Source organism: Numenius arquata, chromosome 3, assembly GCF_964106895.1.
Source record: "Numenius arquata chromosome 3, bNumArq3.hap1.1, whole genome shotgun sequence".
Classification (NCBI taxonomy): Eukaryota; Metazoa; Chordata; class Aves; order Charadriiformes; family Scolopacidae; genus Numenius; species Numenius arquata.
In genome coordinates, this window is record NC_133578.1 from 35,510,783 (window position 1) to 35,528,297 (window position 17,515).

The window sequence follows — 17,515 nt, forward strand, 5'->3', positions numbered from 1 at the left end:
TAAGAGCACAATTATTTACATTTTAGCAAAATAATCATACTGATGTCATCCCTATCTCTTTTAATAATGAGTGCAAAGCTCTTCCATTCAATTTCTGAAGTACTTGTGTTAGCTTACTCTGTTGATCCAAATCAGTGTGATAGCTCAGAACTAAACAGGTGATTCAGAAGTCCTTGAGTTTATCCTGAGAGTCATTTCATGGCTGCATGTCTCAGCTGTTTCATAGGTGAAATATGCATAAAGCAGATGACAGTACAAACAAGTTGTACTCCATTTCACAGTATTTCACATGGTCATTCACAATCATGGACAGGAAGTACTCAGAGACTATAAAATGATGTCAGGTTGGGGTGGCACTGTGTTGCCTTTATAACAGTCAGTCTGAGGGCAGAGGAAGAGGGGATTGTATCATAGACATATAATTTATTTTTATCTATATTTTCAATATGCAAGTGTGATTAAAGGATTTCCAAATAATACGTACTTGTACTGCAGAGGGTACTTGTCATGGTTTACTCTAGAAATAAAAGAAAACAGGTATATCAGATGATAAAATGACATAATTTTGACCCTATCATGATTTAACCCCAGCTAGCAACTAGGAGCATGCAGCCATTCACAAGAGCTGTTTCCTCTTGTACATGATTTACCTCCTTGCCATATGCCTTGTCACATGTACGTGCTTCAGCATTTGATTGCCCTGGCTAATAAGCTAATATACATATACCATTGAGCACAGGCCAAATAAATAATTTTTATAGGTGATATTCAGTCTAAATAAGCCTAATTTGTACAATTTCAAATTTATATACAAGAAACTCATTGAGTATAAATAATTTCAAGCAATCTAATATATTAATTTCAGAAATTTCATACTTTTATGAAGTAATTTTCCCTTTAGGAGTCTGCCAACTCTGGAGTAATTTCCCACCGAACTTTATGATCAAACATTATCCATATAATTGACTATGGGAAGACAAAGACCTTTGTTACATTCCTTGATGCTAACAAGGAACCAACTTGTGAAGTTCTCCACTGTAATGCTGAGATCTGGGATGTTCTTTTTTGCTCCCCTGAATGTCAGTGTTGTTTCATGATGCATCATTTTCCATAATATAGCCTCATGATTTTTTGCTATGACGAAAGGTATGAACTGTAATCTTTCTGAGAACTTTAGTTCAGAGGTACTATAGTGAAGAAATTATACGTTTAAAGTTTTCTGAATAATTGTTAATGTGATTTCCATTATAAAATCATGTGACCAATATTCCAACACAGGCTCCCTTCCATTATGTGGTCTTTCCTGAAAGAGAAATGGGGAAACTTGGCAGGAAACTTAAGTCCAAGGCAACTTTGGTTTAATTGTTAAATGTGTTTTAATAGCAGTTGTTGATCATGCTACTTGACTGACATACTCCGAAAGAACACATATGGTTTGCAGTTTGGTCTCAGTTTCTATTTTATTTTAAATGATGGCTCTGAGTTTTGGTCTCTGTTTAATTAAGGTTTCTTCATATTAAGCTTCAAAACTTGTTTTACCACTAGTCATTACTCCTATTTGAAGTTTGATCATACACCGATGTAAACAGTAAAGCTTTTAATATCAGTGAAAATGTACATAATGCTGAGACTGTCTGACTTCATAGCATGTTATGCTGTATCATCTGTGACCCGCCCAAATGCTGTGCATTGCTCTATTATGTCGCCAGGGTGAAGGAGTGTTAGGAGTATTAGTATTTAGCTGCTGCTCTTTTCCCTGTTAGCAGCGTTATCGCTAGGTTTTTCTGCAGAAGTAAGGATTTTATTTGTTTTTTCTTTTTTCTACTTAGGGGCCTCGAGGCTTTCCTGGAGCTCCTGGTCTCCCAGGTCTCAAGGGTCACAGGGTAAGAGACAAGATTTTCCCCTCTCCTTATAGATGATGTTTCCAGGCAGTTTGAGTATAAAGATACTCGACTTCTTTTGTGTTACTTGTGAATTCAACTACACTTTTAGTCGTGCCAATTGCAGCAGAATCACTGGCATTTGAGAGAAAGAGAGCTTTGCAGAAAATCAACGCTATTCCCCTTTAAGCTGACCTCTATATTATATTCTCTAGTACTTTCTTCACTTTATTTTCAAATTATTTGGGAATCTGGAAGGAGCTTGCATGGGCCCTGCCAAGCTTCAGGAGGCACAAACCTGACAGTTCTCTCACTTTGTTGGCAAGTCTTGCATTAGGGTGGGGATGTGGAGAGGTGGATGTGTTTGCAACATGGAGTGATTACAAATTACCAAGTTTTCTGGCCAGAATTTTACTTTGGGGAGGAATAAATAGGTTTCCTATGGCTCAGAGCCTCCTTCTTGTTGTTTTATGTTTTTTTTTTCAAATGTTCTTGTTTTAAAAAGGAAACCAAATCCAAGGAAATGTACCTTGTACAAATGGTTTCCATTTAGGAAATGTTTAAAAACTTTATTCCATCTGGTTTTTTTCTTCTCTATTTTTTCCCTTTCTTGCTCTTGCCACCTTAGATCCATTCTTAACACTAGCATTGAGTTATTTTAACAATAATAATAGGAATGCTCTGTGTGTGTACATATATAAATATAGTTTCTCCATATTTTTATAACTCTTACAGGGATTGAAAGGACTTGATGGTCCAAAAGGTGAAATTGGAGCAGCTGGAGCAAAGGTATTTTCACGGCCCAAAGAACTAAATGCTTAAGCATGTTTTCTATAACGCCAAAATAACGAAAGATAGTAGATGTTTCAAACACAGCTTTGTACCCTCTCCTGTCAGTGATGCTTGTATAGAGTGGAGAGGCTATGTGGAGTTGTCCATTTTTACTGTGTTTGATCCATTCAAACTGCTATACAGTGACATGTCTGGGCTTCATACAGGAAGAGAGTTCAATAGTGCCAGTCACAGTTTCAGCTGGGGCTCAGTTTTAGGCCTACATAATACTGAAGACAACAAAGTGTTAACAAAGAGCCCATGTACATCTTGCAGTTTTCCACTTAGCCAGTTTGTGGTTCTTGTTAGCTTTATGTGGTCAAGATGAGAGACGAAAAACAGTTTTCTAACTTGGGTTTTGGTTTAGCTGTTGGGTTTTTTTGCTGTTTTTTTTTTTTCTAAATAAAATAAAAATTAAAATAAAATAAAAATAAATAATAAAATAAAATAAAAATTAAAGTAAAATAAAATAAACAAAACAGTGCCTGTGATGCACACAGGTGACTGTGCAAATCTGCCTCTTAGGTCTAATGTAAGCATGGAGGACAGGAAGAAAACATGTAACTCCATTTTCCTCTAACCCATTTCCTCTAATTGTGTCATTTCATTTCCATTTCTAGGGAGAATCTGGACCAACAGGTGCCATGGGTGCAACGGGTCCTCTAGTGAGTGTTATGTGCATTGGATATTACGGAAGTGGCTTTAAGATTGTAAAGGCTATTGCTAACGGGAATTTTAAGGTTTTGATATCTGTACTTGATATCATGAAGCTGAACGTTCTCTTAATTAGACTTTGTTTTCTATTACGCTAACAGTAAATTTGGTCCACTATAAGCTGTTACTCTTTGAGATTCACAGCCATAGATAATAATAATAAATCAGAAGGCTTAACAGAAACTTGATTGCAGGTTTTGTGATTGTTTGCCTACTCATGTAAGTGTAGGGTAACTAAATTTTTTTTTTACGTGTTGATGCTTCATATGGAGTGATTTCAATATGAGAAAAAATGGTTTAGATTCCTCTGAGATAGAAAGAGAATAATTTAGGTCAGAAATGCACTAGCTAAGAAAACCATGGACAGAGATTTTGGAGGTTACGGTGAGGATAAGCAGCATGACAAAAATGGACTCTCAGCAGTGCTTCTGGAAGTAAAGCACCTTTCTGATATCAGATATTGCCATCTCTCTGTGAAGCACTGTTTTGTGTCATTCAGAATGTAATATCCCTGAAATGGAACCTAGTTTGTGAATGAGACATAGTAAATGAGATTGCATTATTGACCCTGGTGAGTATATACAGAATTTATTCTAATGTGTTTAAGACTGGAAGTACTGTTGAAACAGGAAAAGAGAAATTACAGTCTATTAATTTTTCCACTGGGCAAGCCTGTGAGGCTGCAAGGAATTATGTAGACTGCTGCTTCTTTCCTGCTGTAGGACAAGATAAGCTACATCTGTAGCTACAAAAAAAATATCTTGGTTCTACAACTGTTGTTTGCATCATCTGTCCTTGTCATGCTTGTAGTCTCAGTCAACCTAATCATGTTCTTGTTAAGAGCAAATGAAGAAGACTGAGCAGAAACTCACTGAAGAGTGATGCAGTGCAAAACTTATTTGAAGCAAAGGAAAAGTCAAGTATGCTAAAAAAAAAAAAAAGTAAAAAGCAAAGAAAAGGAGACAAACAAAGAGTGGGTAGCGTGTCTTCTCTTCACTATGGGGGGAAAAAAATCACATTTCTCCTTTTTGTTATTCTGCCATGATGAGCTCCCAAATAATGCACTTTTTATTCTCTCTTCAAGGGACCTAGAGGGATGCCAGGAGAGAGAGGTCGAATTGGACCACAGGGTGCCCCTGTAAGTAGGATCTTCCTTCTCTTTTCTTGTAATTCTTCCCTTGTTTTACTTATATTTAAATCATTGGACCTGAAAGTGTTTATTTATGTGACTGCTAGTCAATTCTGTAGTGAGTTCTGCTTAGCTTAAGAAACTTAGAGCTGAGCAGAGTTTTGTGGGCTGAGCCCTTTACTGTAAATTTCAAAAGTCAAAAACAGTTTTAAAAGGAGAATGCTAGCTATATGGTAATTTCTCATACCAGAGCTACCCACAAGGCCAAATACCCTCACAACACTTTTTTCTGTGATACAAAAATGTCTTCTTTGTTTCTGGGAAATTTCTTTTGAGAGACCATTTTCACCAGAAGTTACTGAACTAGAAATAATATGTATTAATTTTGTCTGGAAAGAAGTTTAAAATGAAAGTGTAGACTTTCAATTTAAATTAATTCTTACAATTTAATTCCAGGTAATAAAGCTGTCTTCTTAAAAAATATTTTGCTTTTCAGCAAAAAGAGGGATTAGCCTTGACATGAGATCATATTTGAGTAGAAATTTCTCTCTGTTGCTTTACATCCAGTGTCAAGTATTGTTTTTTCTGGCAGTTCTCCCCATGACTTTTATGTGTTCTGTTTATTATGTGCTCCATACAATAACATTGTCAAAATATTGGCCTCTCTGAAAGTAGAGAAATCCATTAACTTGAAGGGGAACATAATTTCTTCCAGAAGTTTTCCATGCCAGTGTTTGGAGGGCTCTGTAATCCAGCATTTCTTTGATTGCTTTTGTATGTATGGTTGTTATCACAAATGCTAGCAATAAATAAATAAATAAAAAATAGTTAGAGTTCTTATAAATGCTCTATCTTGTATATTTTCATATCTAGGGTGGACGTGGACAACATGGTATGCCTGGGAAGCCAGGGCCAATGGTAAGTTTCTTTCTTAATCACCTATGTTTTTTCACTTTATATTTCCCACTTGCCTTTTGACAGTACCAAAAGAAGTGCAAAAAAATGGCAGTTGCTGGTAACAGTTTAGTGCAGCTGGAGTGATCTGTAAGCAATTCCTAGTTCTACTCAATTTAGCTTTAATGCTGTCCTCCAAGATATGGTACTCTGTAGTTTGCTTCATCTAAAGGTTTTAATTTGCAGAGGAGTGGCATCTCCCCTGGAGAACTGATACCTTGCTGCTTTTATGAAGTGGGATCCATATTGCAGGAAGATATGTGTCTTAATAAAATGCACTGTAATATAAACCAGTTTATAATTGCATATAATCTTCCTTCAAATACAAAGCTGACAAATGAGATTGTACCTATTCTCAGCAAGAAGAAATGCCACTCACTGATAGCTGAACTTGATACCTGCAATTGATCCGTTACAAAATGTGTAAAATATAGCCTTTTGCTTATGGACAGTCACACATTGAACTGAAGAACCAGAGGCCTATGTGTGAATGTCTGCCAAACTGAGAAAGCCTGGTATGCATGACTGTAGAAGTTTTCACCTTATTGCAACAGGGCTGAAGATGACTGTGGTCGTTTCAACTGTGGGTGTTGGTGTATCAAAGGGGGATGCTTTCCATCCTACAATCCAATCTCACAGTGCATTTGCAAAGTGCATGTGAGTGAATGTACATGAGTGTTAGGAAGCCAGTGGAATTATTCACATACAGTTAATTATGTGTTGCTTTTGCAAATGAAATCTTACGATGATTTCATATTATTTGTACAAGGCCAGCTACCGGTTTAAAAATGTGGTATTATTTTTTGTTTGCTTTTTTTGAAAGCATTACTTCTAGAACGTGGTTCACAGTTTCTGCCCCATGATGTAGCCAACCTGAACCTTTACCGCTTTGTGACATTCAATTTAAAAAACAAACAAACAAACGCAAACCAAAAAACAGCACACCAAAAAAACACAACCCCTCAAAACCCAAACCCACATCTGCCTGCAATTAAATTTCATTCTGTGCGTAATCTTCATTTAACAGTGATATAAGTCCTGAGAAAAATTTATGTACCTGTGTCATCTTAATGAACAGACTGTTTTATTAAAAATTTCATTAAGGAATAATTAACTGTAATAGCCGCTCAAAAAATGAGTTTAAGTGTGTAAAAGCTGCAAAACTCAATTATTTAGTATATCATGAAACAAGGGTAAATTGTTGGAACAAACTTTCAAACAATGAAAAGATTTTTCAGTATTGAAAACAAATGATAAAGTTAAAAAAAGCTGTGTCCCAAGCTATGAAATTCTGCACAAGTCCTGAAATTTTTCTTTGGAATAAAATATGAGCTCAGCTTCACTGGACATGATAACTGGTTGGCTAACATTTTTGGTAAAATCCCATGTAGTGTCACGAGGGAGATACTGGTACTTAATGCATATGTTTCTCATTGGAGGAAGTGTTAATGAAATGCACTGTTACTTGGGTCAGTGCAGTGGTATACCATAACTCTGGAATTCTTCATGCAACGAGAGAGAGATTTGGCAGACATGTATTTGTTATCCAATAAACTGGGACATAGGTTTTCAAAAATACACTTAGTGAGCTGTTACATCAGTTCTGTAGAAATCCAATGGAAGGTCATGGCAGAAATGTTGTCTGTAATTAATGCTCAGTGGGACAGATTGTTCTTATTAAGTTTTTCAGCAGAGCTTTATTACATAGAACATTTTTTCACAGTATGCGTCATATTTTACAAAAAGAGAAAATTGGGAAAAGATAAAGAGGAATCATCTGGGAATAGCGTTGTAGTGAATATTTATAACCACTGTGTGCCGCCATGCAGAGAGTTTAAATACAGTAGAAAGGCCTTCTGTTGAATGTCTTGTTCAACATGAGACATTATGAAAATGGAAACAATTTACAAATTTACTTTAAAGCCGTTAATTGGAAGTCTTTGGCAGGTTTACGTCATGACATACAGGTATATTCAAGAGCATGCACTTGAAGTTTGCTTTCTAGTGAGTTTGGACAGTCTGTCATGTAATGCAGCCCCAGCTGTTTGCATCCCTGCCCAAACTTCATGTCCTCGCAGCCACATGAGGTGCACCTACACTCTGCAGCACAATGCACCAAGAATTTGGCTCTAGAACCGGAAATAGTGTAGCTATATCAGTACTACGGTCTGCTCAAGCTGTCAGCCCTTCTTAGATCCAGCATCGACTATCTCAAGATATAATGCTGTTTGGGAAGAGCTGTACTGGTTTTGGGAGCTGAAGATGTACCCCTGCACAGCATTGTGTTTCGTGATGTGGCATAACCCAGCCTTTCCTCCACTTCCTTTTCCAGAAATAACCTGCCTATCTCTGAACAAAAATTCAAGCAGTAAACTGCTGGTCATCTTTGTCTGTACAGCCTTGAAAATTTGATACAGAATCTGTGTTTTAAAGCTTGTGAATGAATGTGGCTGTGAATTTGGGAATCTCAGTGGGGCAGAAGAGTAGGAAGTAGGGCATGTAGTTGCATAGCCTTTATATTTTCACTTGTCATGTTGCTTACCTCAAAAATCTTGTCTAGCAACCCAGTGTAGACGTGGCTTGTATTTCTCTTATTTTTAGATTACTATTTGAAGTTTAAAGCATTGAAACTCTCCTTTGCACATTCTGTAGGACAAATTGTGATAGCTTAGCAAATATCTGATCTTTTAATTAGTATACCACATTAGCATAGACATAAAAAGAGGATATAATATGTCGTTAAAAACTAGAAGTGAAAAACAACTGCTATATTAATTGTCAACTATGTACATTGAAATTTGGGCATTCATAGCTGAGTCAAGAGTTGTAACTTTGACGAAGTCAGTAAGCACATTATTAAAATACTGCAACACAATTTCATAAAATGTATGTGTATCACTTAAAAAATGATATTTATAGTTATTTTGGTTTTGTTATGAGCAAATGTTTCATGACTAAGACTACATTTAATTCCAGAACCATATTTACCCTGTAATTAGATATTATTCTGTGTGATCTCAACTGTAAAATTACAGCTTTGTGTGTCTGTCTTTTATAGGGCCCACTTGGCATAACTGGTTCTCCAGGTTTCCCAGGTGTTCCGGGTGTAAAGGTAAAAAATAAAACAAAAATTTCTTTCTAATATGTATAATAACACAGAATTAAATAGCGCGTACTGGATTACAGAGTTTAGACTGACATGTATATGGGTCCCTAACAATCAATCTTAGTCAAGACTTCAAGACAGGAGATAGAAATCAGAATGAAGCAATTGTGATTCCCCACAGTTAGGATGCCTTCTTTGCGTTCACTTTTGCTTGAGCTAAGGGGTGATTATAAGATGACTGTCATGCTGTGCCTCAGGAATCTTTCCCAGTATATTCAAAGAATAATAACATGCATAACTACAAGTTAAGTTGCGAGGACTAATTCAAGACAGTATGGAAGCAGTACCTTCTAGTGCTCAATCTTCAGTTTTGGCCGAGAACACTTTTTGAGATGACCTAGACTGGTAAGGAAAAAGCTTGAACCCCAACAGAGATGTAGGGCTGTTCATCACAATAGAGAAAATGGTGATTACCACCTTTTGTGGCTCTGTGTAACGGGGCTGAAATGGAAAACTTTCACTGACTGCAGCACTGTCTTTGTGGGAGTTTCCTCACTTGTTTTTCCAGAAAGCGCTTGATTTATTCTTTTCCTAGCCTTGAGAATATGTCTGCAAAGGTAGAAAAGACAATTTGTACAGCTTCCTTATACTTCTTGTACTTGCCCTCCACCCAGTTGCTCCTCTTTGTTCCTTAACACTCCTAAAACATGATAGGAAAAAATTGTACAAGAAGAAACTCAATCAGTCAGATGGCCAAGTTCAGCAGATGTTTTGTGGTGATGTGAAGCTGGCAACACTCACAAAACAGTTTTTTGGAACCAAGTGTTAATAAGAGTATTAACACAGTGTATACAATTAAATGATAGACCTTTTAGTGCATCTCATCAAATGTTTTTGGTATGGATAAGCACTACTTAATGCCTAAATAAGCGTTTGGAGAAGCTGTCACATGATGAATCAATGAAAGCTTTTGTAAAGGAGGAGCTACCTTCAAGTTTGATTATCAGATGATGTAAACTTGGAATAGCAGCTTTGAACTCATAAAAGCTAAGCAGACTACATAATGAAGATTTGGAAATCAATTATGAAGATATGATATTAACAGTCATCAGTTCCAAAAGGCAAATTTCCTATATAATGATAAAATTCAAAGGAGGTGCCAGGAGGATTTTTTTTATTGGAGCATCCAGTCCAATCTTACATGGATTTTATATTTAATATAGTGCTGCAACAGTCAGTTATCTGCACTGTGTAAAAAAAAAAAAAACCCAGATGTTTTATCATTTCTAAATCTTATGCTTTAGCTGTTAACAAAGCTAAAAAAAGTTGTCAAATTACATAAGCATACTGGGATTTTAGAGAGATGACTTTCTAAAATATTTGATCTGAGTTTGGCCACTAGATATAGAGCTGCTGCTCTGTAGAAAGATTCCTTGGCCTTATATACATTGAGGAAACATTCTGTTTGTATTTTTAAAGTTTACATTCACATAGAAGTGGTAGAAGCAGAATTAGGTAACCAAAAATATATTTTGAGGATAATAAAGGTTTCAAAACCTGAATTATTTTTGTCGTATCAACTCGGTATTTCTCCTTAGTTACTTTGAGGTACTACTTTTTAGAGGAAAATAATCTCCAGTTGTTTTCTCATGTGAAATCTTAGGGTGAAGCAGGTCCAACAGGTCCTCGTGGCCCTGAAGGTCCTCAAGGACAAAGAGGTGAAACAGGTCCCCAGGGCCCAGCTGGATCTCAAGGTCTTCCTGTAAGTACATGAAATTGAGTTCCTCAGAGCTCAGTGTGCACATGTTGCCTGTTTATAGGGAATTTTAGTACCCCAGTTGATAGGCACTGAGTTTTGCTCAAATTACTTTTTTCCCCAGATAAGAAAAAGTATCATTCATTTCTTTTGTGCTTAGTTTGTTGGTAATAACTTTTCATTACTTAATTAAAACAACTTGGAAAACTGAAAGTTACACAGTCTGATACAGTCTCAATACTTTAAAGCTTAAGGTTAAACATAGGATCTTAAAGATGAAAAGTCACATTAATTTGTGCACTTTGTTACTCATATTATCTACTCATTTGCACAAGTAGATCTTTACATTGGTGTGTATATTTAATATTCTTTATTGTCTTTTTTTGTAAAGTGGATAAAATAACTATCATATTCTGCTCTTTTTATTGATAACCCCATCATTAAAATTAATTTTAATGATTGATACATTATTTTTAGGGTACTGAAGGGACAGATGGTTCTCCAGGTGCTAAGGGTCCAACTGTAAGTGATCATATCACATGCTGAAGAAATTGTGTAAGTGGACTTATTTTATTTCCGTGTTTTTATTATTTTTCTTTACTGTGCTTGCTATTATTTTTATTTATAGGGATCTCCAGGCACTGGAGGCCCCCCTGGCTTATCAGGTCCACCTGGTTCCCCAGGACCACAAGGCAGTACTGGCCCACCTGGTATTCGAGGCCAGCCGGTAATGATGTCTTTGTCTCTGGAAATTATGGTGCCTAGTAAATGTGTCACTGTATGAAATTAAAACAGTGATTAGCGGTGAGGTTCCTTTAAATAAATTAATAACGTGCTAGTAAACTTGGATCTTGTGAATCTTCTGTGTGTCCAAAATACAAGCAAACTTTCTTAGAGGCCTAAGAAAAAAGAGTGTCTGTATAAACTCGGGCAAACGGTAACAATTACCTCCTAAAATTGTCTCATTTAAATTTTTGTTTTGAATAATGTTTTGATAATAAACAAGCACGCTAAGGAGAGAGGCAAACAATTGTAAGCATAAATTACAACTAGTTACTAAACTAGGGAATTTTTTTCTGTTTAATGGTATAATCCAAAATGGTTGGATGATTTACGTGGAATTTTAACCTTACGGGTGTTATTCGTGTTTGTTTTCAGGGAGACCCTGGTGTCCCAGGTTTCAAGGGAGAAGCGGGACCCAAAGGTGAACCTGTAAGTCTCCATGTGCTTTGTAAGATGAAAAGGAATCACAAAAGCTTGTATGAGTATTTTGAATAGATTCTTACAATTTTCAAGACACTTCTGAGGCTTGTAATTGTGAGGAAATTGCTTTTGGTTTTTGAGTAATTGTTGTGACCATGATGACCCTGGCTATATGGTACTAAGAATGAATGGTGAAGCAAGTCCATGAATTACCTACCCAGTATAGACCTTACAGGACTAAAGGACTGAGAAACCAATTAATCCATCTACTGAGGTTTCTGTAGCAGACAGAATGAGTTTATTCTAATTTCTTTACCTCATGAGAAATAGGTCCATATGCTTCTGGACATTTAGGAGTGCTCAGATCTGTGTGCTAATCATAATACAAAAGTCCTATTTATTCTAAACTTATGTTTAATACATTTTATTCTTATGCAGTTATGTATATATTAATTATATTTTATTTATACATTAATATAAATATTTTTACCTGTAAGCTATTAATAGCTGCTTAGTCCACAGCTAAGATTATTTGAGAACATGGTTAATTCCATGCTGTAACCATATGAATTTTGGAAGAAAAGTGATTTTGTGGAGTTGGAGTCAGTTTGACTTGTCAACCAACCTTTAGTTTTTCTTTCTCACTAGTTAAATTCTTTGAGAATTTCTACAAGAATCTCACTGAATTTTGAATCCTTTGCAGCTTGTCCAATTGATAATAATAAATACCAATTATTGTATCTGAGCCAATAGGTGATTTGTGGCCAAACTGCAGAATTACAGTTTATTCATAGTGCAATTCTTACTGAAATATTAGCTTTTAGAAATTGTAAAGAGAAAAGCTGATGCTGAAAAGCTGCATTTTTTTTACTGATTCAAATCCTAACTATATTTTTTTCTCTTTTATTTGGAAAAATGTTTAAGATGTTTAGAAGATAGTCTGTTTCAGTATGCCTGAGAAGTGGTGGGCTTAACAATGATTTTTTAAAAAATGTTTTACTTTCACTAGGGCCCACAAGGTCCCCAGGGTCCCATTGGCCCTATAGGTGAAGAAGGCAAAAGAGGTCCTCGAGGTGATCCAGGATCAGTAGGTCCACCAGGTCCTGTTGGAGAGAGGGTAAGCAATACAAAAGAATAATAAGTCTTGAGAGACGCACTGCTAAGACAAAAATTCTCTTGACCTAACCATGAATTTTTTTACAGCTTCGTTGTGGGTGTAGTCAAACCTTATTTTCCTAACAGTAGTTAATTTGTATCTATAGCTTCATTCCATATCAGATTAATGATTTTAGGATGCTGTCTTCTGTGATATATTCTTTTTGAAAATGATACCCTGAGGATCAGGATATAAAAATATGGCGTGTTGTTTTTTGCACCCTGAATAGGTATTACTTCTAATTATTATTTTTAGGGAAAAGAAATATCTCATACTGTGCATTATTTTTCCCTGGATATTTTCACTTGTGGTCTCAGTGCACAGGATAGTATGGTAACAGAATGATGGAGATACGATGAGTTAATCTCCAGATTTTTTGCTTAACCCCTGTGCAAATGGCCATCTTGTTTTCAACGAGTCTGTTCACGTAGGAGCATGCATGAATGAAACATTGATATTTTTAGCTCTCCAAGTGGTTAAAAAACCCCCAACTTTAAAGTATTGAAGTAAGAAAGCTGTAAGGAAGTAAACTGAACCCCTAAACCATAAACCTAGTACTTTATTTGCAATAAGTTTTGTAAAAATTAGGATGATAATCTTGTATCTATGGCTTTTCCTAGGGTGCTCCTGGTAATCGTGGTTTTCCAGGTTCTGATGGCTTGCCTGGACCAAAGGTAAATGAAATTAAAATGTTTATCTTTTATTTGGATAATTTTAAAAATTTTCATACATAGAGATATACAGAAAGAAAGTGTTCCATTAAAGATGTATGCTTATCGGTAAATGGAAAGATCGTCAAAATCGTTGGAAATAGGGTGAAAAGGAATTGCCAAAAAAGGGATGGATCTGGATATTTTGAAACTAACATTTTTTCAGGGAAAAGTCACTTTCAGTTCCTGTGATGTTCAGTTTTCCTTGCTTGTCCCTGACTTACTGAAACATGGATAAGAGACGTTGAGCTGTTTCTACTACTATATTGCTTATGTATTTTTCTATAGTACATAAATATTTGAAGAATTGCCTTTTCTTTGTGTGTAGTATAGTTTTTCTAGACGTGCCCCTTGAACAGATGGTCTTATCTGTCTTTGGCTTTGCTAAGTGCTATTACACTTCCAGGGAAGTGACTCACATACGTATTTGTCTAGTGTTTATGTAAATTCCTAGCTTCTTGGTAAAAATACAGGGATTCTAAAATCCTTATATAAATTTGTATTATGGAAGATGCAACTTTTAAGTAATAATTTTTTGGGGAAAAAAAGTAATAATAATAAAACTATTAATGCTTTGGAACTCTGTTTGCAAAAATAGGTCCTTAATACAAGATACTTGTTTTATTTAACCTTCTCTTACTATTGCTGTTCTTTTACTGTTGCTACCTGTTAACTAGTAGGCCATTGGTATATTCTAGGGTGCCCAAGGGGAGCGTGGCGCAGCAGGTTCTTCTGGACCTAAAGGAGGTCAGGGAGATCCTGGGCGTCCTGGTGAACCTGGCCTCCCAGGGGCAAGGGTAAGAAACTAATAGCAGTGCACTATAAACCATGACTATAAACCATGATATCTTTCAGTTTCAAAAGGCAGCAATAAACTTGGCAGAATTACAAAGCTGTGGTACAAGGACCAGCTTGTTTCAGTGAGGCTACTTAGAGGGTAAAGACCAAAACGGCTGTCTTTTCTCCTACTGAAGCTGGGAAGCACAGGTTCCATTTGTCTTCGAAAAAGGAGAAAAAGCCCTGATTGAGACCAGTTAATGCAACTGAAGGAAGGGTGCTTGTAAAGCACATAGTTACAACAAATGACATGAATTGACGGCCAGACCTTCATTAAATTTGTGATTGATAACTTACATAGTCGGGTGGTGCATGTCACTGAGAGATTTTTTTCAGGAAAAATATTTGGGGAGAATTTGGAATATAACAAAAGGAGAGCAGCAAGTATAAGATGTGATATAGATCGTTGGATAATGTTGGTAGAAATAAAGATGAGCCTGTGAGAAGCTCAAGACGTGTAAAAAAAAAGAAAAGGGAGAATAGGAGAAGGGAAGACAGAAGGGGATGAAGCTGTTAAGTGAAAATGGGGATGAGGACCTTTGATACAGAGAAGATATTCTTGTGTAAAGAACACCTTAGTGTTTGTACTTTGGTAGTAACTGAGCATACCTTTTGGATTTATTTACATTTCTCTATTGTTCTAGAAATAAAAGCAGTACTTAACACCAATATTATTCCCGCTCTTAGGGTTTGACAGGAAATCCAGGTGTTCAAGGCCCTGAAGGAAAACTTGGCCCCTTGGTAAGTGACACAAAAATTAGTCCTTTCTGAAAGGAAACAGTAATTCAAGAGTTCCAAATCATTGAAATTACTTTTATTAACTTGAATTTTCTTGATTTCTGAAGTTCCATCTTCTAAGTGTTCACATTAGATTCCTAACTCCAAAATTAGCACAGATAACATTCCTTTAGTTTTTGTCTGTGTAGCAGTGTTTGTTAGCTGCTTCTGAACCATTTTAACTAAATATCTTTTCTAAATGTCTCTTTAAGGAAACAATAAGGTATTTGTACATGTAATGGCTCAATGATGATAGCTATGTCTGCTTAAAGATGTTTTGACTGATAACTATAGCACCAAACCAGGTTAATGTTATTTTTTATATATACGAACATTTTGTGGGGTAAATGGTGTCATATGAGTAAAATACATTTATTATTTGATGTTTTTTTTTTCTGTAGGGTGCTCCTGGAGAAGATGGACGTCCAGGTCCAGCTGGTTCAATAGGAATCAGAGGTCAGCCAGGCAGCATGGGCCTTCCTGGGCCAAAGGGTAGTAGTGTGAGTATGGCACCTGGTACCCAAGATCTGTTAACTTTAAACATTTGCAAATATTTTAGTGGATGAAAACAGTATGTAAAACCAGTCATTTTTATTTCTGCAAATTAGGGTGATCCTGGAAAACCTGGAGAAGCAGGCAATGCAGGTGTCCCAGGACAGAGAGTGAGTGTGACTGTTATTTGCAGTGATTACATAAAATGATGCCCTTCTGCTGTATATGTTCACTATACAAGACTTCTTCCTATGTCATTTTAATTTAGGGTGCCCCTGGTAAAGATGGTGAAGTTGGTCCTTCTGGTCCTGTTGGCCCACCAGTAAGTCAACTGTTACCACTCTCCCTGCCTGCCTGTTGCTCCATCTGTTACTCTTTATGCTTCTGTTTTTATCTATCTTCATGCCAGTTGTTGATTCCAAACAAAAAATCCCAAGAACATTTAAAGAAAAAAATTTCCTAGACAAATGGGAAGTTTTATATTGAAAAATATATATATTAGTAGCCTAATTCTTTTTACTGACCATTTCAAAAAATAGTGCAAGGAGCAAAATTTTCATAGTTCATTTTCCTAGCTTCCTTGGTTTCAATGGAACTGAGTGTTTTACTGTCAGCACAGGCTTTTGAGGAGGGGGATCTTAAAGAAATAAGATACATCTTATTGCATCTTTTAGATAGGGTATATCTTGGCCTGAGGTAAGTAAAAATGTTTAATAAAAAATACATAGTTGAAAATATACCTATTCAGAGAGAAGAAAAATTGTGGAGCCTGCCTATATTCTTCTACTGTATACTTATTACTTTCTTTTGCACTTACTACTTTCTTCTGTGTAGGGTCTGGCAGGAGAAAGAGGAGAACAAGGCCCTCCAGGTCCTACAGGGTTTCAGGTATGTACATTCACTTTTTTTTAAAGAAAAAAATAAGCATCCATGTGTTTATCAACTTAAATTGGAGAAATTAAATCAAGTAATGTTTAAGAAAATACAACTTCAGAACTAAGGCAATGATGCTCAGAATAATTAGTGATACTTAGCTTTCACATCAGCTCCACACTAAATTGAATTGGCAAAGGCTTAAATACTAGCTCTGTATCCCTTGAGAAATCCTTTGTTGGTTTTCAGTTTTAATTTGGAGATTTTCCAAGGACTTTCCAAACATGGAGCAAAATAATTGTTTTGATAATGAAGTATTAATTAAGTCAAGTCAATCTCTGTTTACAGACAACTTTATTTTAGGGCTGATATGCATATGTCCTACAAATGTTAAAGAAGGACTGACATCTCATTTAGAGAGGGAAGAACACTTGAGTGAAATTCATCTAACTATTTCGCTTGGGGATCTCTGAGGGCATACTTTTGTACTGAGTGTAATACTACATTCATATTACTGGTGTCTTAATTAAATCTGGATTTACATAACTTTTTGTCATGTTAATGACCATTTTATTTACTTTTTTACAGGGCTTGCCTGGGCCACCAGGTCCTCCAGGTGAGGGAGGAAAGCCAGGTGATCAGGTAATTTCTGTGTACTTTAACAAGAATTCACTTCATGAAGTAGTTTTACCTTTTCTTCTCTTTGTAACTTAAGTTCCCACTCTGTTTCAAAATATATACTGATGTAGTTTGCAAGCTGTCTGAGAACTGCTTTTGGATAAAACTATTACTAGAATCTGACCATCTTCGTGAATGAAGCTGGACTACCTCCTCTTGTCATAGACAGATAATATTCAGAACTATCCATCTGCATTCACAGTACTTTATAAATGAAAATGTTTATCTCTAATTTCCATAACGGTAAGGCTATGAGTAATGCTTTCATTCTAATGGTGAGTTCTGTTCTTCTTAGGGTGTGCCTGGAGATCCTGGAGCTGTTGGTCCACTGGGCCCTAGGGTAGGTATTTTCTTTCAGAGTTTAAACATTTATAACAATTCGCTGAGGTTGAAAGTCGATATATAATATGGACTTTACC

At 36.1% G+C, this 17,515-nt stretch overlaps 1 protein-coding gene across 1 annotated transcript in view; it reads left to right on the forward strand.

Annotated features, from left to right (window-relative positions):
- COL5A2 (collagen type V alpha 2 chain) overlaps positions 1 to 17,515 on the forward strand; it is a 108,026-nt gene that overhangs the window by 69,428 nt on the left and 21,083 nt on the right. The window contains exons 13-32 of the mRNA XM_074145825.1: positions 1,830 to 1,883; positions 2,616 to 2,669; positions 3,332 to 3,376; positions 4,510 to 4,563; positions 5,428 to 5,472; positions 8,567 to 8,620; positions 10,278 to 10,376; positions 10,848 to 10,892; positions 10,999 to 11,097; positions 11,529 to 11,582; positions 12,583 to 12,690; positions 13,350 to 13,403; positions 14,138 to 14,236; positions 14,964 to 15,017; positions 15,455 to 15,553; positions 15,662 to 15,715; positions 15,814 to 15,867; positions 16,380 to 16,433; positions 17,007 to 17,060; positions 17,392 to 17,436. Of these exons, the coding sequence (XP_074001926.1) occupies positions 1,830 to 1,883; positions 2,616 to 2,669; positions 3,332 to 3,376; positions 4,510 to 4,563; positions 5,428 to 5,472; positions 8,567 to 8,620; positions 10,278 to 10,376; positions 10,848 to 10,892; positions 10,999 to 11,097; positions 11,529 to 11,582; positions 12,583 to 12,690; positions 13,350 to 13,403; positions 14,138 to 14,236; positions 14,964 to 15,017; positions 15,455 to 15,553; positions 15,662 to 15,715; positions 15,814 to 15,867; positions 16,380 to 16,433; positions 17,007 to 17,060; positions 17,392 to 17,436 (1,278 nt within the window). The remainder of the gene's footprint in view (positions 1 to 1,829; positions 1,884 to 2,615; positions 2,670 to 3,331; positions 3,377 to 4,509; positions 4,564 to 5,427; positions 5,473 to 8,566; positions 8,621 to 10,277; positions 10,377 to 10,847; positions 10,893 to 10,998; positions 11,098 to 11,528; positions 11,583 to 12,582; positions 12,691 to 13,349; positions 13,404 to 14,137; positions 14,237 to 14,963; positions 15,018 to 15,454; positions 15,554 to 15,661; positions 15,716 to 15,813; positions 15,868 to 16,379; positions 16,434 to 17,006; positions 17,061 to 17,391; positions 17,437 to 17,515) is intronic.